Raw genomic sequence first — 21,626 nt, 5'->3', positions numbered from 1 at the left:
GTAACTGAATCAGAAACTGAAACATTTTAAGAGTAGCCATTTTAAGTCTCTTACCCAGGGATGTTCCTAAAATAAAGATCTGTTGCTGCAAAGGGTCTTGTTGCTGGAGGCTTCTTGGGGGTGGGAGAGGTGTGCGTGTGGTGTTTTGTTTTGTTTTGATAGCTGTCCTTTTAATTCATGATGTCTCCAAGAACATTCCCTTTCAAGAAAGTCATCCATGCCTAGTATGTTACTACCTGGCAGTCCAGTACATGGTTCACGTGGGAGCTGCTTGCTCTTGGTCTGGAAGAGACTGGAATGCAGTTATAGATTGATGTACCAGATGTAACATCTGAATATGTGGTTGCTTCTTTGTTGTCTTGTCCACGCAGTCCGATATCTTGTTTCTGAATGAAGTTTCTAGAAGTGATTTTTAAATGCCCCCTTGCTGTAGTCACTAACTTTCATCCCATGATCTCAAAGGCAGACTGCTCTGTTTCAGATGATCAATGCCATGGATTCGAAGATAAGGTCACTGGAGCAGAGAATAGTGGAATTGTCTGAGGCTAATAAACTGGCAGCAAATAGCAGCCTTTTTACACAGAGAAACATGTAAGTAAAGGAACTGCTATAGCATTCTTGCATTTACAAGCCCCGGTGTGAGCTCAATAAGACCTATTCTCCAAACATATTATTTCTCTAACAAGAAACTATAGTTTGCTCAATATTTCCCCTATCATATCTGTTAAGTTTTATTGGTCCTTATTGTTGCATTTGTTTTGGATCATTTCATGAGGCTGTTGCTGTCCCTTTTTTTGCTGCATGCAATTTTTCAAAATATATAGGTTCTGTAGAAAAATTCTAACATTTTTAAATGTCTGAAACAGTTCTGGAGAAGCAGTAATTCCAATGCTGTTCCAGTTGTGGAGATATATAAAAATTAGTATTCCTTTTGCTTCTGGTGTTTAGGACTTGATCACATCTGCTTCTGGTGGCCATTATTCATTGAAATTCAAAGCCTTATTATAATTATTTGACACTCAAAGATGAGAAGAAAATGTTAAATATCCTTTCTTCACAAAAGCTTCCATCCTGCTCCCAACAGCTGCCAAGACATCTAAGAAAAGTGAATATTGGTTTAGGAATTTTCCTTCATGTTTTTAAATGTTGATTATAAATATGAGGTATTGGTGTTATCTCTGCCTGTTTCAGTTTAAAAAAAAAAAAAAAAGGTAGAGGGTCCCTATCCTTAAGATCGAAGTGATTCTTTAATCCTGATTGCTTATTTCTGATCCTGATGCCTATCAGTGAGATATTAGACATATCACAGTTTGGCTGTCTGGAGACATATGTGCAGACTGTCAGCTGCATAGTGGAATGCTGGGTATAATCTCAGTGGACAGCAGTTGGTTAGATCCATTTGTGAAGTCAAGCAAGGATCGGTTTTGGCATAGAATCTCTGAACTCTTAGCGGTGATTGATTGTACCAACAGAGATGTAAAGCCAGGAATTTTTATTACATTTCAAACTTCTGTCAAGCTCTTCAACCTGAGCAGACTGAAATCTTCCACAAAAGTAATTGTTAAAGTTATATGAGTTGCTTTATGCAGATGATTATACTCTAGTTATATGCACTCTAGTTAATCATCCAAAAAGTTTGTAGAGGCTGCTAAAACCATAACATCGTTAATCTGAAGAATACAGAAGTAATCTACCAGGTCATACATGGGAAAGCATATGTAAGACCTAGCATCATTCAGTGGTCTTGAACTCAGTGTGGTAATAGCTTTCGCTTCTCTTGAAATGCTGTTCTTGCTGACTAAAGAAATGTTTACCAGAATCAAAAAGGGTATTTTACCAACTGAAATATTAACTTTGGAACCAGCATGGTTGTCATATGTGAGACCAAAGTTCCATGTCTGCCATGCTGTAATGATTTCTTCCTTGCTCTATGGCTATGAAAAATGGAGACATTTGCCAACATATAAGAGTTGGAGAAACTTAATCAAGACACTTTGGAACTCTTATGGATATTAAATCATAAGATATACTGGTGGCTGGATGCTATAAGGATGGGCATTGTAATAATTTAATAATAAAATTACAAATAATGCAATTCTGAAAAGAGGTTGCATAAAAAGCTTTGAAAGTCTACTACTGAAAGCACCATTAAGCTGGACTAGATGCATCCTCTGGAAGGAGGACACCAGACTAAAGTCAAAAGGCAGAGGAAGAAATATAATGATGCCTAAAAAAAAGAGTTCTACCCATTGTGACTTATGTTAAATATTCATATGTCGGGAGGGAGTGGCAAACAAATTGCTTTGGCAAGTCAGTAATCGTGCCCCATGTTTGGAGTGCGTCATCTTAGTCATTAAGAGAAGTGAGTTCTTTCTGAGCAGTGCCTGTAGATCTTATAGATATAACTAGCAAACCCTACTGCATTACTCTGATCTGTGAAAAGGCATGTAAATCTATAATTGAACCATATTTGAATCCACAAAAGCTATTACAAAACTGAGCATTATTGATGTGGACAGTTAGCAATTAGAGCCTTCAAGGAACTGTGGAATCCAACTAGCCTTTGTTCTATCAGAAACTAAAAAAATGAATGATTGGTTCTGAAGAAGGTGGAGTCATTTGTTCTACTGATGCCCAGGCTATTTGGATAGTTCTGGCTGCCAGTAATCAGTTGAAGGAGGTTAAAAAAGGGGAAGGATGATTTTGTTCTTATCAAAGCACAGGACTGTGACTCAGAAGACCTGGGTTCTATTTCTAGCTCTGCTATGTGATCCCACGTAATGTCTCTGGGAGAAAGATAATAGTACCTATCTCACCGTATTTTTCTGCATATGAGTTCATTAATATTTGTAAGCTCTGTGAATAAGTAATTGTGTGTTCAGTGCATACATCAGGGTTTCAATCAGGGCAAAAGTTTGCTAAAGTGTTGGCCAGATTGGGCTCCTAGCAAGTTTCCAAAATCCAGAACTAATCTGTATGCAAGGAAGCCAGTTGCAGTTCCTCTGATCTTTCATATGGAAGTTCCTGCTTCCAGCATTCATTGAACCATTTTTTTTCCAAACGGAAAAACAAATGACAAGGAAAAGGGTGACAGCTTAGAATGAGCTGTAGATCAGACATTCCTGTAGGTTTCCAAGGTTTGGTGTTCATCTTTCTCCATGTACAAACAGATGCACAGCCTACAAAACCATGATATCTGAGCTACTCGAAGCACGTACTTGGTTTAATCACTGATGTGGGAATCTGTGCGGAAGCCAACATAAGAGACCTTATTTTTTCCATAAAGGGGCTGTGAAATTTAAAATAGGAAGAGCTAATTTTGATGTGATCACATTCTGCTTACCAGGAAACTTTTATACCAATGAAACTACATGATCAAAATATAGCTTGATTATGTCTTCTCTCGCTATGTATTTTCCTATCAGGAAAGCCCAGGAGGAGATGATCTCAGAGCTCAGACAGCAGAAGTTCTACCTGGAAACACAGGCTGGGAAGTTAGAGGCCCAGAACCGAAAACTAGAAGAGCAATTGGAGAAGATCAGTCTTCAGGACCATACTGACAAGAACCGTCTGTTGGAGTTAGAGACTAGACTGCGAGAGGTGAAAATTTAATCCTTTTGCAGGCTGATGTACTTGGGTGTATCCCATTTCAAGGAGTACAGTGAGAATTAAAATTAAGTAGTTTTACTGTTCAGCACTGCAGGATCATGACTTGAGCTGAATGACCCAATTTTTGCTCCATTTCTGTAACAGTGGAAATGTATTGCTTGCTGGAAGGAGTTGAGCATGACTATTTTGGGTTTTTGTTATAGTGGTAGAGTCTGAGTTTCTAGATCAGCTTGCTTTCTTAGAACTATATTTATTTTCATCCTTTTGTACAACATCCTTTAATAGTGCCCAGATATAATGGTGATGGGCACAGTATATATACTTAGCTGGATAATTCATTTATTTTTAGTTGCAGACTAGAAGAATCAGGTTTTTATATTATTTTGAAATAAAAAGGGCAGACAGGCAGAAATAGGTTGGAACCACCTATTTCCAGAGTTCCACCTAATTCCAGAGAAGAGTAACAAAAATGATTAATTTCAGAGTAACAGCCGTGTTAGTCTGTATTCGCAAAAAGAAAAGGAGGACTTGTGGCACCTTAGAGACTAACAAATTTATCTGAGTGTAAGCTTTCGTGAGCTGTAGCTTATGCTCAAATAAATTTGTTAGTCTCTAAGGTGCCACAAGTCCTCCTTTTCTTTTTGAAAAATGATGAAAGGTCTAGAAAACATGACCTATGAGGGAAGATTGAAAAAAAAATGGGGTTTGTTTAGTCTGGAGAACAGAAGAGGAGACAACAGTTTTCAAGTACACAAAAGGTTGTTATAAGGAGGAGGGAGAAAAATTTTTCTTCTTAACCTCTGAAGCTAGGACAAGAAGCAATGGGCTTAAATTGCAGCAAGGGAGGTTTAGGTTGGACATGAAGAAAAACTTCCTGTCAGGGTGGTTAAGCACTGGAATAAATTGCCTAGGGAGGCTGTGGAATCTCATCATTGGGGATTTTTAAGAGCATGTTGGACAAACACCTGTCAGGGATGGTCTAGATAATACTTAGTCCTGCCATGAGTGCAGGGGACTGGACTAGATGACCTATTGAGCTCCCTTCAAGTTCTGTGATTTCCTGGATAATATCCTTTTTCCTTCCTTGCTGTCCCTCCTCTAATTCTCAATAAAAACCAAAATCTCTACTCTGGCTAAGACATTTGGGATGTCCAATGTCATTCCTTTAATTAGCCAGAAATTGCTAGACATCAGTGCAAGGTCTTCTGGCAGGCCTATTTTTCACACATCTGCAATATTATGGGCAGATTCACTTGCAATAACATGAGGAGTCAGGCATCAGAAAGCTAAACTGGAACTTTTTCTTTAAACTATTTTCTCCACTCTGCTATGGTAAATGGGATCTGCCAAGATGTTGCATCAGTGTAGGAGATAGATCTGTCTGTAACAAGAATCTGAAGGGAAGTTTAAATATGAAAGTAATTGAACAGTATATAAAGACATTTCTTATAGAGTCAAAGTAATATTGATAGTTTCTTCTTACAGAGCCTCAAATGCAGTATATTAACTTGCAACTATGGAAGATAATCGCACAAATTATACTTTAACTTTCATATTGTCACAATTATCTATATCAACATTTGATACGTATTTACAACATAGCTGGCATTACTCTTAAATCCTAGTTTTCATTTCAGAACACAATATAGTTTTATTTTTGAACCATTTCAAACCCAGTGAGTGTTTTTCAAGTGATGGATGAAGCAGCATCCTTGGGATAGTTACCTTCAGGTCTGATTTTTAACCAATCCATCCAAATCTGACATTAGACTGGAGTGTTGCCATGCAATCCCAGAGTGCAATTCTAGGGCAGGTCTCTAGTTTGAAATGAACAAATATAGCAGCTGTACTCTCTATTTCCTTATTAGTAACTCCTATTCAGCTGCTGATGTTTCTCTCCAGGTTAGCTTAGAGCATGAAGAACAAAAGCTGGAACTGAAACGACAATTAACAGAATTGCAGCTGACTCTCCAGGAAAGAGAATCTCAGATTTCAGGGCTTCAAGCTGCACGATCAGCCCTAGAGAATCAGCTCCGTGAGGCTAAAACTGAACTAGAGGAGACTACAGCTGAGGCAGAGGAGGAGATTCAGGCTCTCACGGTGAGTCCTATACTTCTGGATTGGTATTGCGAACTGTACCTGCAGATCTGACAGAACATTGATGCATGCTTCATAATAAGTGTCTTAAGTTATTAGCTTTGAGGTTGTCCTAACTTAAATTTTTTGTGTTTTTAATTTTGCAGTGCAACATATGAAATGTGTCTTGGATTGAGGAAGGCACAGGGATGGCTAAAATGTCAGAGTTCTTTGTCTCTCAAAACATACATATGCTTGTTGTTTGTTGTCCACTTGTGCAAAAACTGATTGGCTATTAGTGAAAATATCATCAGTTTACTTGATAAGCTAAAAGCTCCACACTAAATTATTCCTACTGTAGGACTTTGACTTTGTGCTGTTTTTTTTTAATTCTAAATTCATGTATGACCTTTGAAAGTAGTGCTGTTTCAAAAGGAATGTGATTGCAAATGTTCTGGTATTTTCTCTATAATAAGTTAGCCAACTCTGCTATCTTTTTAAAAAAATCAGACAAATACTGTTGTTGCTTCTCTAATTTTATTCCAAAGGCTGTTCCATAAAGAATTGCTACTTTTAGATCTTGCAGTCTCTTGTGAGGTGTGTGAATGACACAAACTTCAGCAGCGGTTGGTGTAGGGGAAAGATTTTCCCTGCCCAGTGAACGGAACATTAAATTATATGCTGCTGGTTGCTACTTTGAGTACAAAAAGATGCTTTTAAACTGTTGGATTTTAAATAATGTTTGCTTTGCAAAGGCTTGCTAATGCTGTGGGAGGCAAAGAAATAACTGACCTCCTACTTGAGCTGCCGGCTATCACTCATCGAAGTATCAGTCTTCAATGACCTTCAAATCCAGTTATTTCAGAGTACTGGAAATAGTCTGTTGCCCCAATGGAATCTGATAAAAGGGAATCTCATTGAGTCCTTATTCCTGCCATTACCACTATTCAGATGGGATTGGGGTTCAGCTGAAGACTGGTGTGTGCGTGCGTTTGTGTGTGTGTGTGTGTGTGTGTGTGCACACCAGTGCTGTTGGATATCCCAGGAGTGAGAAGGGAGGTCATTCACTCAGAATTGTTCTAAACTGGTAGATGCTGGGTAATAGATGCTGGGAAAATGCAACAGCAACATGAATGACTTACAGTAACTGAATAGGTCACGGCAGCAGTTCATCTCAAATACAAAGCAGTTCTTTTTGCTCAAAAATGAGATGGTCCCACTGAAATTTGAAAATTTGGCAGAGTTGTTAGCTGCCATGCGAACAAATGGTTTGCTAGGTCTTCCTACCACACCAACGAAACAGATGCATGTGTGTGATCTGTGCTTTCTCAGGCAGATATTACCACAGCTGTTCTGGTGAAATGGTAGTGCTTTTGTACCAGATGTCATAAGATTCCAATCTGGCACCTCCATGTCACTTTACTCCAGTTTAATGGGTTGGGAGATATTTTGTTTTGAGGGTCTTTTTTGCATTGCCTGTTCTGGTAAGATAACGTTTTAGTTATCACATTGGACTTCTGCTGAACAACTTTTCCTATTGAGTCTCTTGGCTATAAGGAAAATGTCTTGAAAGGTGATCGGATATGCTAGTGCACTAGCCTTTCATCTGTTAAGGCCTGAATTTGCATATAATATTAGTCACAACTTAAATCAGTTTGACAGTCTGAGTGAATCTTGAGAGAGGCCCTGAGGCTGAAACATGAACTTTGCTTTATCATGCTTTGCTTGTTAATAAGGAAGTAAAACGATGCATGCATTATTTCACTCTTTAAAAATGCTTTGCAGCTTTTTATACTTCGGATTCCATCTTCCAAAGAAATAATTATTTAGTTTCGTCACAGTTTGGGAGAGTCTTAGGACTAAACAGGAGTTCCTCGGGGAAGGGTAGAGGTAGATTGGCAGAGCAGTTTGCGGAAGCGTACGTAGTGCTTCATTGTAGACTTGTCTTTGCGATCATTAAAATATATGTAGTATTAAAAACATGTTCCATGCAGTATTAATCCAAATGTGGAAGTAAAAACAAACTACTCAAATACTTAAGATATTAAGTGAAGACGGTACACACTTAACATTAAATGGTCACTTACCTTGGAGACCACTTAAGATGGAATGTTTTGCATCATCCAGTTTGTTGTACATTTTGCTAAAGTAGCTCAGAATTGGGAGCATGTGCGTGCTTTGATTAAGTAGGATGTGACTTAATCAATTCTTTGCCACTACAGAGTGCTTTCATAGCCTGCAACATCTGTCTTCCAAACTTTGCTTGCTGATAGATTGTTCTGCAGTTTATTTAGCAACAGCTGTTGGATTCTAATTCTAATGTATGAAAAATTGATGATTAACTTCTTACCTCCTTTAGGCACATAGAGATGAAATCCAGCGTAAATTTGAAGCCCTTCGTAATAGCTGCACAGTGAGTATTAAATACAGATCATTGAATTATTTTGAAATTAAGGATAAGGAAGGAAACAAACTCATTTACTCCTTGATGACAATTGTTCCTGACATTGGCTTCTGGCTTCAAGGAGTTAGCAGGAGATAGCCTGATTGGATCTGATTTCTTTTAGGCCTCAATTTAGAGGTTTTATTCTGATTTAAAATTGAAACTGTCCTTCATCTTTTTGGAGAAGGAAGTCCATTCAAATATCTCATTGCAGTGCAGCTAGTAAGAATGGTGTAGCAGCTGCAAAAATTGTGGGATATAGAATTTTCCTTTTATAAGGGAAGGGAAAAGTCTCCCTGTCCAAATCCTGAGCTGTATTATAGATCTAGGCCAGAGTGAAGGCGCTATCTTGCCAATCTGGGTTTTAAGGAGGGCTTTAACTCTGTCTGAAGGGAAAAGAAGTCCTGTGCTTCTGAACAATACATTGTTACATAATCTCTTGTTCAAAGAGAACTCATTTAGGTTCTTAACTTGCACATTCTGTTTCCTGAGAGATCTTTTGATATGTTTTTTCATTCATTTCATTCATACGGGACAGATGTCCTAGATTATGTGTTCCTTATTGTTAAATGTTTTCCCAGATCTCCACTCTTTTTGCTTATTTCTTTATGGTGCTATGTGGACCATGATGACATCGATCTTTCAATGACACACAAATTCTAGAAGTGTCAACACTGACCACCACCTTGTGTGTAATAATTGGAGGCAGGTCTCTTCAGTCTTTTTAATCCCTTCTCCATTAGCTGGACCTAATTGCTCCTTACCTCTGTCATGTGTGTTCCTCTTTCATACTCAGTGGCCTCTCCACAAAGTTAATTTTCCACCATGCTTTGATTGCATAGTCATAGGTGTTGTAGGAAAACCCAAGATAGAAAGAAAATGCCTTTTTTCAAGAACATCTTTCAGAATTTTCTTTTTTTTGTAACCTCCCAAATCTGTAGTCCTTGTTCCTCAGGGCCAGGAAATTTTTTTACTCTGTTTCCGGTGTACACTGATTTGAAGAAATGAATAATTAAGTAAGGCCTAGTCTTAATTTGCTGTGGCTTAACCTCTTCCAAAAGAAATTCAGACTATCTATACCTTCTGTTCTCTCCGTCAAGGAGCTAGAGGGTCCACATGTGCACTTCTATCTATCAGTGCTTATTCCCACAGTTGCTTTTTCTACTTCAGTGTTAGATACTCCTTTTCTCATTCCCTTGTTCTCTGTCTTGCTGTCAGCACAGAATTAGCAGCTTTCTGTGCAAGTGACTGATACAGATGATTGAATTTGGCCAGCTTCAAAGATCATATAATCTGTGGATATTCCCATAAATTCTCTCTTCTGCACAGCAAGCTAACTTAAAGAAGTCAAAATTCATTATTTGGCTGATCTATGACTTGTAAGAATGGGCAATAATCTCCAACAGTGAGGACTGGCACAAGGAGATGCCAAACGTGCCAGGTGGTTTCAAGAACAGTGTGAACTTTGGAGTTGCCACATTAAAAGATTTGCAAGTGTAATGTTCATCTTAGGTCCTTTAGAAGGATGGTTTGTGCAGCAGCCAATCGCCATCAATAAGAAATTAGTCAAACAGCAACTGAATGAATAGTGAATGAATGAGAAATTCCACCACCACATTCAGTTCTCAACCCAAGAGAATGAAAAGTATAGTTCTCAAGACTTCTCTCAATAGTCCATAGACGTAAGCTCTCATTTCATGTCATAAGATGTCTAACAGCCCTATCCTCTTTTCTTCATAAGAATTGAGGAAATGACAGCACAATCTTGTATTGACCAAGGAGAGATCAGTGAATTCTTGTCATTCTTCTCTTTCTGATGCTTCAACCCCATGTTCTGCAGTAATGACCATTATGATGCAGCCGTAACTTTTTAGTAGACATCCAAGGCTATGTCACAGTGGTTCAGGGGTGCTGGAACAATTTTTATGGTGGGGGTGCTGAGAGCCATTGAACCAAACTGTAAACCACGTCAAACCTGGGGGTGCGGCAGCACTCCTAATTCCAGCACCTATGCAGTGGTTCAGAATTTGTGCTGAACTAAAAACAAGAAGATCCATCAGGGTTGTAATTCAAACACATTCCTTTTTAGTCAGCCTAGTAAGGATTAGTGGTTCTACTGATAAGGGATGTTCCTTCAGAATGAACATCAAGAGTGAATTTCCTTGAAGCACTGTGCTGTCAAACTTTATAATGGCCATTGCATTTGTTTTACATTATTTACAAGTTCAAAGCAATATAAGTATGAAAATAAAATGAATTATAGAGAAAATGCATTACTGAAGACTGAATGATTTTGATAATGTAGAGTGAAAAGTTGCTGTACAGAATGATAGGTAAAGATACTTACAATCTACTTTTTTTGATATCTCCTAGTTGTTTAACTCTTTGGAGGTCCGAGCTTCTGGACACAAAGCAAGCTTACACTTCTAATGTATGTTCTGGTTTATTTATGCCTTCAGTCCACTTACGTGCCTCCAACCAAGTCAGGTTACTATCAGACTCTTCTGATTGTGTACTTTAAAATTTACTATGGTTTGGGATTCATGCATAGAGAATGTTGTCGTGTGACTGTATTGCAGGCCTTTTGTGCTTGCTGGAAGTGCCCCTGCTGTGTGCATGGACTACATATTCAATTGCTCTCTGATAGATTTAGGCTTGAGTTAATCAGTTTACTTCAGTATATCTCTTTCTACTCCCATCTATTCCCTTAGCCTTTGCTCTCAGTCTTATAAGAAATAACATAATTACAGCAAAAATTGCTTTACTTCTCTCATATCTTATCATATCCGTAGCTTACCCAGCAAGTCTGCTGAGAGGGAAAGTCTAATTCTGTGCTTTCAAAGATTCAATACATCAAAAATGCATAACGTGACTTTTGAAATCATATTCCATAACAAATATTTTCAAGACCGTAAGAAGGATTCTACTAATAAAATGCATTTAACTAAATAGGGAAGTTTGTGTTTTTGCCACCTTGCTCTTAATTATGGCTTACTGATGGGTTTAATAATTTTGGACAACAAAAACAGTTATGTTGGCCTCAGCAGTAATGTAAGCATTTCATAAATATAAATTTCAGTAAAGAGACAGTAAAAATATTTGTGAAAACTTAGAGAAAAATTAGACCCCCTTATATAAATTACTGTGAAGTTCATAAAATCCTGTACATTCTTCATATAAATCAACATCTGAATCTTCAGGCTCTTTCAATTACAAGCTATTCTTATTTATTACTTTGGCAAGCAGAATGGAAGATCTTGATATAGTAATTGGGTGCATTGTCTCCATTTATCCAGAGAATAATCCAGTAAAACCAGATGCACCTTCAAAATGGTACCTACACTTTTTTGTCATCACCTCCTATTGTTATCTTTAGCCTTATCAGGGCTTGATCCTGTAAACACATGTGAATGGATTGGACTCTGAGACACAGATCGTGCAAACCCTTTAGGCACATGTGTAACTTTACTCACATGTGTAGTCCTGTTGACTTCAACCAGATGTCCTGTTTCTGAACTGACTTCAGTGAGACTATGCACTTGAGTGAAGTTACCTCTTTGGTGTATATACAGTAACCTTCATTCTGTAGCAAGGAAATCTTGCCTGTCAAAAGATGATAGACTGTAACATGAGGCTAATGCCCAGGCAAAAACTTTGGTATGACTGAGTTAAATGCATAAAAAAATCTGTCAGTTGCTTGGCTATGTTGTAACCCAATCCTCATTTTGTAGAAAATTATGGATAAAGGTCAGTTGTAGCCCAAGTTGGACCTTTACAGTTTTGTAAGAACATGTTTGGAGGACTTTTGAGAGTCTCCAGGAGCTGCTGCCTTGAAGGAGAAGGCTCCTTCTCGGACATCATCTGTAGAGGATGAGGCTCGTGGTTGGGGGAGGCAGCCCAATTGCTAGGGATTGGATAAGCACAAGGAACACTCTATACAAATAACGCAAAGAGGGGAATTATCAAGCATGATCCCCTGGGCCCCCACTCAAAAAAAAAAAAAAAGAGAGAGAGGGGAAAAAAAAGTTTGCTTAATATGTGCCAGAGAGAAACACAGGCACTGGCATGTCATGCTGCCTCAGACCCATGGCATTATCCCAACCCCAAGGTAAGCAGTAGGTGAGTTTCCAGGATGTGGGGCAAACAACCTCTGCTCCTAAAGTATGCCTGAGTAATGGTGATCCTGGTGCTTGTCTTGCCTGCCCATTAATCTAGGATTTGGGGGGATGCTTTCTTCTCCTTCCATGTACCCTTTCTTGCTAGCTACAAGGTGATTGTAAGGAGAAAGATGAGTAGAGCAGAACTTTAAGGGGAAAAACCACACACATTAGTCTGGAAATTCCAAGTTAAGATTGCACTTAAAACCTTTTCCACCCCCAAAAAGTAGCTGTATTGATGTGCTGCTGAGGTCACCCGAAAAATCTTAATTCTTTCTTTCTGCATCAAACCTCTTCCCTGCACACCTGTTTGGAGCATCTGTGAATGTCTGAGACATCTTGTTGGAGGTTTGAAGAAGTTTGCTGTCTGCAGTGAAGAACATCCTAAATCTGCTTTCTTGGCATACTTTGCCTGTAGCGTTGAACTGTGGAGAATGTGGCTTGAGTTATGTATGGCTGTCAAATATGTAAATCTAAACACCACTACCCTGAGCCCCTGACATCTGAGCTACCTAATTTTTGATCAGTCCCTGAAGAAATTTATGGCAGTTACGAGTCTATGTGAAATATCACAGCACGGCAGCACTTTGCATTTTAAATTGTATGTTTTGGTGGGAATTGTCCTGAATGTGGTCACTTACATAGAAGAGATGTCATTTTCTGGTTAATCTGTATGGTATTATAAAGGTAGGTGCAGTTCATTGTAGCAATGTAAAGACAATGAGGCATTCAGTTTAAATACTGCAGTAGTGTACAGCCTGTCTCAACAAGATTAACATGGTCCAGTTAAATCATGTCTTAATTTTCAGAATTACAGATGTGGTGATGATGTGTATTGTCTGAGGATAGAATTGTTTCTTTGCTTCCAGGTGTTCTGTGGCTGGTGATAGAGTGTCACAGCTAAGTTTCCTTGATGTCCTGAAAGTGCATTTTCATGCTTTCTACTATTACTTAATGAAATAGATAAATGTTAACTTTGAATGTTGAAGTTTTCTATTGCATTTGGGTTTTTAAAGGACACTACTATGTACTCTGAAGAGCGCTTCCCTTAATTGCTGTTTGCAAATTTAATTCCAGTGTAACATAGTTTTTTGCCTGGGAATTTCCTTAATTTTACAATCACTTCAAGAATTTTCTCAATAACAAGACTTCAGTGGAGGTTGCAATTTTCATGGACTTGGACCTCCCTTTTTATCAGACTGTGCCTCCAGTGTTTCCTCACGTAGAATTATAGAATTGTACTACTGGAAGGGACCTCGAGAGGTCATCTAGTCAAGTCCCCTGCACTTAACGGCAGCACTAAGTATTATCTAGACCATTCCTGACAGGTGTTGTCTAACCCGCTCTTAAAAATCTCCAATGATGTAGATTCCACAACTTCCCTGAACAATGTATTCCAGTGCTTAACCACCTTGACAGGAAGTTTTTCCTAATGTCCAACCTAAACTGCCCTTGCTGCATGATTTCCTTCTTCCTGGTTTTCAGGCTAGACCGCTCCCTCACAACTGGCTCCCACCTTCCTGTGTCGCTGTCTCTCATCTACTATTCCAAATCTGGGCTCTGCCCCATGTGGTTGCCCTCAGGCTGCTGCTCCCATTGTGACTCTCTCGGCTATGTAGAATTTATAAACTCTGTATTGGGCCCATAATGTACATGGAAGCTGATTTTAATAATTAAATCTGTCAGCAAAACTCCGCTTCCTCTATATCATCTGCAGAAAGAAAAACCCTAGTCTGAGAGAGCATTCCTTGCCAAAGCTAACCGATTAAAATAAATTTGAAATTTGTAGGCCAAGCCATTTTGGAGTTAGGATGAGCCAAAATAATGTTCAAGAAATGAGATCACCTCATTTCTTCCATTTTTGAACCCTTCATCTCTCAAGTACTTTGTCTGATTTGCCTCAAACTTTCTAGAAATGTTCTGCTTTGGAGTAAGATCACCAAGTTCAGGCAGATTGGTTTAGTTCTGGTGAGGTTGAGGGAAGTGAGAAAAATCACGCTTATAATGGAAGGTTAGATTTCGCCCTGAAGGGACGACGCTATCATCTTGAAATTTAGTCAGTTTGAATGAAAATGAATTAAGTTGTTTCAAGTGCTACGCCAACCACTGAGTCGTCCTGCCAAGTTTTGCAGTTTTACACTTGCTCTTTCCTGTATTTTACAAACTGTAAGTGAGACTGATTGTATAAGGGAGGTGATGAAACTGACAAGACTGGTGGTGCTGTCAAATGTATAAAGAAAGCAAACTGGAAATAGAAGAAAAATTTCTCTGGTCTGAAACGTAACAGAAATCTCAGTTATTACATTTTCAGACAGAAGTGTTTTTATTTTTTATTTTTTTATTTCTAAGTTGGTGTCCATTTGAACAATGTAGAGACTGACATATTCTCGTGGTGCAATCATGGTACCTAAATAACTTGTATGATATATAAGTGATACCAGGACAGAATGTTTAATTTCGGTAGAGCAGTAGAAGTGTTCCAGTAACGGCCACACTACTGAAAACAGTGATGTTGCATTTTAGGGTATGAATCACCTTATGAGTTGGCCCTAAACAAATGGTTGACAGAACCCCCCTTTCACCCTGTAGGGAGTAGTTTAAGTTTGTCTTTTTTGCCAACAGTTTAAAAGGCAAGTACTGTTGGTTTAGATCTAGGATCATGGTGAAAGGCTGCCATGAGTATGCTTTAGAGCCTGTAGTCGAAAAGAAACGGTTGCATTCCCCTCAGAAAAGCCAAAAGGAACTGTACTCTCTACTACATATACTGAAGTCCTTGACTGTTGCATGGGAAACCAGAACATATAAGTCTAAACATGTAATCAGATGATATTCTGGAATCTTAATTTTTGTTTTTAATAAGGTGTTTTATTACCTTGACGTACACTAGCATTTTACATATGGGCTGAAATGCCTCTTGAACCTATTTGGGGCATTTTAACACAGACTGTGCTAAGTGATGATCTGTGGTTCTTTTTGTTAAGCTAGTTTCAGCTTAGATGTATGAGGTATTTCTCTTCCCCCCAATTGCATTGGTCTTGTAGTACAGGTAGTTGCAGAATCTCCCCTTGAGTTTTTCATACGGGTTTCCACTCACAGACACTGGAGGGTTGTGTGAAAATACTCAATGTTTATTAATATTTTTTAAACCTTAGGGATAGTTTTAAAAACCAAACTTTGCATAATGAGATGTCAATCTAGTTTAATAAATGGGCAATCCTGGTTCATAAAGGCAAGGCTTTGTCAACCTGGTTGAATCCTTGCTTTTCATTGATGGTAATACTGAATTTTCTACTATAATCTGTGGTGCTGCCAAGCTTTTTCTGTTGTCATATTCGTCATGTTGCCATCCATAACTCTCTTGTCTTGATACCACCTGTTCCTTCATAAGTTATAATTTGGCTACTTATGATTTTAGTTACAGTAAATTAAGCAATTTCTAGGCAGCAGCTTTCCAAATAGTATCACCTGTAGCACCTCTCGTTAATGATTTTAAAGATTACATTTTACAAAACCTCTGAGAAGTATTATCCTCATTTCAGAGATGGGGAAACTGAGGTATCAAGGTGAAGTGCCTTGCATAAGGGACACAGCAAGTCAGTGGAAGACCTGGGAAGAGAACCGGAACTCCTCTCCTGGCTCTCAAACTGATGTTCTAACCCCTAGGGTGTGCCACCAAATTAATCATAAATTGTATTGCAACATATTTATACCTTTTTAGGCTAAATCAGAATTAAAGTATCTCAAGATGCTTTTTATAAGAAGCAAGAAAGACTGCCCATGCTAAGCTCATGCCCATTCATAAGATCTGCAATTAAAATCATGTTTGAATGGGACAAAAATGCTACGATCTGTCTATTTGCTCGGCAAGGTGTGGCTGTAGGAGTGAAGAACGTTCTTTCACAGAACTCTACTCACTGACATGTAACCCAAACTTCTTTTGCTCTTTTTAGGTGATTACAGACTTGGAAGAACAGCTGAACCAGCTGAGTGAGGACAATGCAGAACTGAACAATCAGAATTTCTTCCTGTCAAAGCAGCTTGATGAGGCCTCTGGGGCCGATGATGAGATAGTACAGCTGCGAAGTGAGGTTGACCACCTCCGTCGAGAGATCACTGAGAGGGAGATGCAGCTCACCAGTCAGAAACAAGTGAGAGTTTAGAAATTCTGTTTGAAATCTCTTCAGGACACTTATCCACTTGCAAGACTCTGACTAGCTAGAAATTCTTTCTGATTTGGAGAAATAATGGAGGGCATTTATAACTTTTATAGCAACTTGATCCTACAATGATCGCTCTGGGAGGGAGTGTAAAAATGCATTGAGATCTTTAGTATGTCCCTTTGTGGCTCACTGCAACATTGGCAAAGAATGGTGCTTCCTAGTGGTTCATTTTTGCTTGTGGCTAAAGCCATGATGAGGCATTGCTGACATTAAAGGCAACTAGGGTTAAATACATAAAGATACAGGCCTAGAAATAAATGAGATGTGACTTACCAGTTGATGGTGAGGATTTGCATGTACTGTAATTGAAATGGTGAAGCCGTATCTGAAAAAGTGCATGTTTGATGTGGGAAGTGAGAATTAATGGGAAGATTTATTTTTAGACAATGGAGGCCTTGAAGACAACATGCACAATGCTAGAAGAGCAGGTGATGGACTTGGAGGCCCTGAATGATGAACTGCTAGAGAAGGAACGTCAGTGGGAAGCATGGAGAAGCATTCTAGGGGATGAGAAGTCCCAGTTTGAATGTCGGGTGCGAGAGTTACAGAGAATGTTGGACACAGAGAAACAGAGCCGGTATGGCTTTTCTCTTCATTAATCTTTGTGTAAAAGTGCTCTGTGGAATATAGTTCAATATATACATATAGAATGTGAGACATGAATCTGCACCCAATATTTATTTATATGAGCTAAATCTGGAAGATGGCTATTTAAACTGATACACGTGACTCTCCAGTGATATCTGTTCCCTTTTTTTCCTGTGCAAGGGCACTGAATTCAGAAAATAGTATTTCTAACTGTAACTTGCAAGCTATCTTTCAAACTAAATCTGGACTGTACCATGATATGGTAAACTCATTTTTGATTCTCATTCCTTGTTCTGGTGACTTTGAATTCCCAAGCAGTAGTTTCAGCAGGGGCTGAGAACAGGATTGTATAATGTGGAAGCATCACAATAAGATGACTGGCTATATAAACCAACACTGTGAATTTGAGGCAAAACTCTGAAAGTGTCTACTGATGTCCTAGCATCCTAGGAAGAGGTCAGTCCCAGAGAGGAAATCATCAGGTAACAACATTTTTTCCATTTTTAATACAGAGTGCGAGCAGATCAGCGTATTACTGAATCCCGCCAGGTGGTAGAACTAGCTGTTAAAGAACACAAAGCGGAGATTCTTGCTCTTCAGCAAGCACTGAAAGAGCAAAAACTCAAAGCTGAGAGTCTTTCTGACAAGGTCAGTGTCTTTTTACCTTAATCTTCTATATATACGCTAAAGAAAAATGTGTCAACTCAGGTGTTCATGATAGAAATGTTGTTTTGAGCTGAACAGTCGTTTTCAGTTGGAGGGATAAATTTTACAAAAAGACTGAGGCCTCTCTTGTTGAGGATGCAATTCTGAAGGCCAGGAGCCTAGCTTTCCCATCAGTTAAATCTAACACAAACATCCTGACATCATGGGGGTTAATGAAATCTCTAAGAGCTGATGTGACATCCACATTTGAGCAGCAACAGCCAAAACCCAGTTTTCTGGGTTTCTAAAAAAAGCAATAGGTAATATTTTTCATTCTAGCCTTTTATGTTTGACTGGTGAATTTGGATTTTAAGATCTTTGGGTCTTATAATATTTGTTAGCATCTATGACTATTTATATATATATATATATATATATATATATATGTCTGTCCCAACTGCCTAGCTCAATGACTTGGAGAAGAAGCATGCAATGCTGGAGATGAATGCACGCAGTTTACAACAGAAGCTTGAGACAGAACGTGAGCTCAAACAGAGGCTTCTGGAAGAGGTAAGGGCTACCCTGTGAGGGGATTTCATGTTATAAAAATTTCGATGGAAGGATCCACAATGCAAACCCACAAAAATAGTTCTACTAGGTTTAAATGAAGCTAGAAAATTCAGAGTTAGTGCCAAAGATCCAGGTTGCTACTCTATCCTTCCTTAATGTTGCTGTGGAGAATAGAAAGTAAATCAAAATGGTGTGTTAGTTTTCACTTCGCAGAAGGGTTATCCCAGAGATGATGACTCATCACCTATCGCATTTAAGGTGGTTTTGGTTTTGCCTCATCATAGCCTTGGCATTTTGGTGGCTCTGTATGCTTTGGTTGGTTGTGCGAAAAGATGGCTTGAGGTTTTTAAGGTGCCAGAAGAAGGGAAGCAGAGGTGATTCACACCTAGCTCCTTCTGCCACAGGTCGGGGGCAGAGACCTGAGCACTTTGTATTAAATTTAATCTCCCAGATCAACCAAATATGCAGATGCTTGCCCTTGTTTCTAAGAAAAGTCTTTCTTATAGAGAAATGTTGAGGTAGCTTTTGGTGTCTGTGTGAAAGGCTTGGAAAACTGGCATGCAGAAATTCTTGATGTTGCTGTCTCCCTCACTAGTTTAGCTAGCAGATATATAGGATTTCCAAAACCCAAACAAAGCAAATTACTGCCTTCTTTATTTGTGTGTGTGTGTGTAAAAATATATTTAAAAAGGCAGCATTGCTATGAACTCATGCAAATCACTGATATTGAAGATGATAATATGGCATTTTGGGAAGAAGGAAAGATTCTGGGATTTTATAAATAGGGGAAATTAATATTTGAGCTATAAAATAAACGGATGTTTAATTTTAAGTTCTAGGAAGATGCTTGTGCTGCACGAAACATTAACATTTAAAAGCTAGTTTAAAAAACCTTTGGCCTCTGTTTTCCCACTAATAGCAAGCAAAGTTGCAGCAGCAAATGGATCTGCAAAAAAACCACATCTTCCGCCTGACTCAAGGCCTGCAAGAAGCTCTGGATCGAGCAGATCTTTTGAAGACTGAAAGGAGTGACCTTGAGTACCAACTGGAAAACATTCAGGTGAGGGTCAGTAAGGGAAAAAGCAAATATCAAATGAGAGGTTTTCAGTACCTGGCCTGTCATTGTTATGTGCCATTTCCTACTACTGGATGAAGTCAGCTGTGCTTGAGTGTTTGACTTCCTGCTTGGTCTTCCATACTATCACATCTCTGATTGTTATGCTGCTGTTTCTCTATTGCTGAGGTTTAATTTTCTTTTTTTTGTGTGTGGTTCACAGGTTCTCTATTCCCATGAAAAGGTGAAAATGGAGGGCACTATTTCTCAGCAAACCAAACTCATTGACTTCCTGCAAGCAAAGATGGACCAGCCAGCCAAAAAGAAAAAGGTGGGTTATAAAGGTTTGGGAGGCAGAATTCAGGAAACTAGCCATGGAGTTAAATGACTGAAGTCTTCATGATTTAGTTATTTACTGTGTATTTGAAATATTTTTTTTATTTTTATCCTTACTGCATAACACAAACACATTCCAGTTTAAGGAACATTATAAATGACTGAAAAAAGCTTTATCAGGCAACATGTCCTCCTTGTGGCTTGTCAGTATTTCTGTTTCCACAATGAGTCAAGTTGCAGCCCAGTAAAAACGCCTCTGCAGCAGCTGGGGAAATATGAATCTTCCCCATTTTTTAATGAAAATGTACGAACAAGTTTTTAAAATGGTAAGTATATGTGAATGTATTAGAATCAGGAAGGGTTGAACTTTTAGTTAAAGGACAGGATAGGTAGTCAGGAGTCCTATTCCCAGCTTTGCCACAGACCTCTGTGTGACCCTGAATTAAGCAATTTAATCTATACCAGTTTGTGAAATGGATATAATGTTGATCTATGTCAAGGGTGTTGAAGCTCAATTCACTAGTGTTAACACACATCGAGATCCTCTGTTAGGTGCTATAGGAAATACAAGGTATTGGTGGTGATATACAAGCAATGTACATTGCTTTTTTAAATTCAAATAAGCAAAGTTCTCAACACTTTTTTCTCTTCAACTCCAATTAAAAGCCCATCCTTTTGTACATCATAATTACCACTAGGCCCTCTGGCCTGCAGTTAGTTAGTTTTCCCTTTGCCTAGTTTAAATCATCTCTTACTAGGAGTTAGGAGTTGTCTGTGTGTTTCTGTTGCTAGGGCCTGTTTAGTCGGCGGAAAGAGGACCCTTCTTTACCCACACAGGTTCCCCTGCAATACAATGAGCTGAAAGTGGCATTGGAGAAGGAGAAGGCTCGTTCTGCTGAGCTGGAGGAGGCTTTACAGAAAACACGCATTGAACTCAGATCTGCTCGAGAAGAAGGTAGGGGGGGTAACAGAAAAGTTGAATCTGGAGAAGAGAGACATTTTGGCCCCAAAACTTGCCTTAAATTGTGCGTCTCTGTAACAGTAAAATTACTGTCTAATTCCTACTTTGTCTGCTGCTTTGAAGATGCATTAGGGCTACATGTTTTCTGCACGTTGTAACCCTTGAATGGTTACATAGAACCCACGGCTGGAAATTAGCCGCCTACTGGATGAGTTAACAAGTTGTATTTGTCTCTGTAGCTGCCCATCGGAAAATAACAGACCACGGTCATCCATCCACTCCGGCCACAGCCAGACAGCAGATCATCATGTCTGCCATAGTCCGCTCCCCAGAGCATCAGCCAACTCCCATCAGCCTGCTTGCTCCACCCTCAAGTCGCAGAAAGGAGTCCTCCACACCAGAGGGTAAGTCTCAAGGGGAATATGAAGTTGCCTGTTCCTATTCAGAATACTCATCCCCCCCTCCCCCTTTTCAAAACCATCTTTTCTCTTTTTATGCAGGTGTGTATAATGACATGTGCACAAGTATTGATGAGCTCTAGGTAGCAGACTTGGATAGTAATGTGAGGGGAATTGGAGCCTAGTTTGTATGAGGGAAAGGGGTTCTGTTACCTATTTGTGAGGGATGAATTTTTGTAAAAACTCCTGTCATCATAGAAGTCTTGGATCATCCCTTCTTGCTCTTGTTCTACAGTCTAAATCTCTGCTTGAATGACATTTCAACACTACTTATTTTATAAAACTTCAGTTAAAGGCTTTCCGTCCACTTGAGGTTTTTTTTATTGATTGATTAAAAGATATCTAGTTTTTGATAGAGAATCCTTTAAATAGTGTGTCTGAAATTACACTTTTTTAAAATGGGTTTTCTGCTCCCTTGTTGATGTTTAGTAGGTGTTTCTCAGCAAAGAATAAATTCTCTGGGAAATAGTGAAGCTGGCTAGACTCAAAGAGCTGTGAAATGCACAAAG

General features: G+C 38.9%; 1 protein-coding gene across 1 annotated transcript in view; it reads left to right on the top strand.

Moving 5' to 3' along the window:
* CIT (citron rho-interacting serine/threonine kinase) overlaps positions 1-21,626 on the top strand; it is a 97,566-nt gene that overhangs the window by 56,740 nt on the left and 19,200 nt on the right. Inside the window, exons 21-32 of the mRNA XM_073313406.1 lie at positions 482-591; positions 3,426-3,600; positions 5,512-5,709; positions 8,045-8,098; positions 16,236-16,433; positions 16,889-17,082; positions 17,606-17,741; positions 18,204-18,308; positions 19,228-19,368; positions 19,586-19,693; positions 20,491-20,653; positions 20,899-21,063. Of these exons, the coding sequence (XP_073169507.1) occupies positions 482-591; positions 3,426-3,600; positions 5,512-5,709; positions 8,045-8,098; positions 16,236-16,433; positions 16,889-17,082; positions 17,606-17,741; positions 18,204-18,308; positions 19,228-19,368; positions 19,586-19,693; positions 20,491-20,653; positions 20,899-21,063 (1,747 nt within the window). The remainder of the gene's footprint in view (positions 1-481; positions 592-3,425; positions 3,601-5,511; positions 5,710-8,044; positions 8,099-16,235; positions 16,434-16,888; positions 17,083-17,605; positions 17,742-18,203; positions 18,309-19,227; positions 19,369-19,585; positions 19,694-20,490; positions 20,654-20,898; positions 21,064-21,626) is intronic.

Source organism: Lepidochelys kempii, chromosome 15 (genome assembly GCF_965140265.1).
Source record: "Lepidochelys kempii isolate rLepKem1 chromosome 15, rLepKem1.hap2, whole genome shotgun sequence".
In the NCBI taxonomy this organism is placed as follows: domain Eukaryota; kingdom Metazoa; phylum Chordata; order Testudines; family Cheloniidae; genus Lepidochelys; species Lepidochelys kempii.
This window is presented reverse-complemented; position numbering and strand designations above follow the sequence as displayed.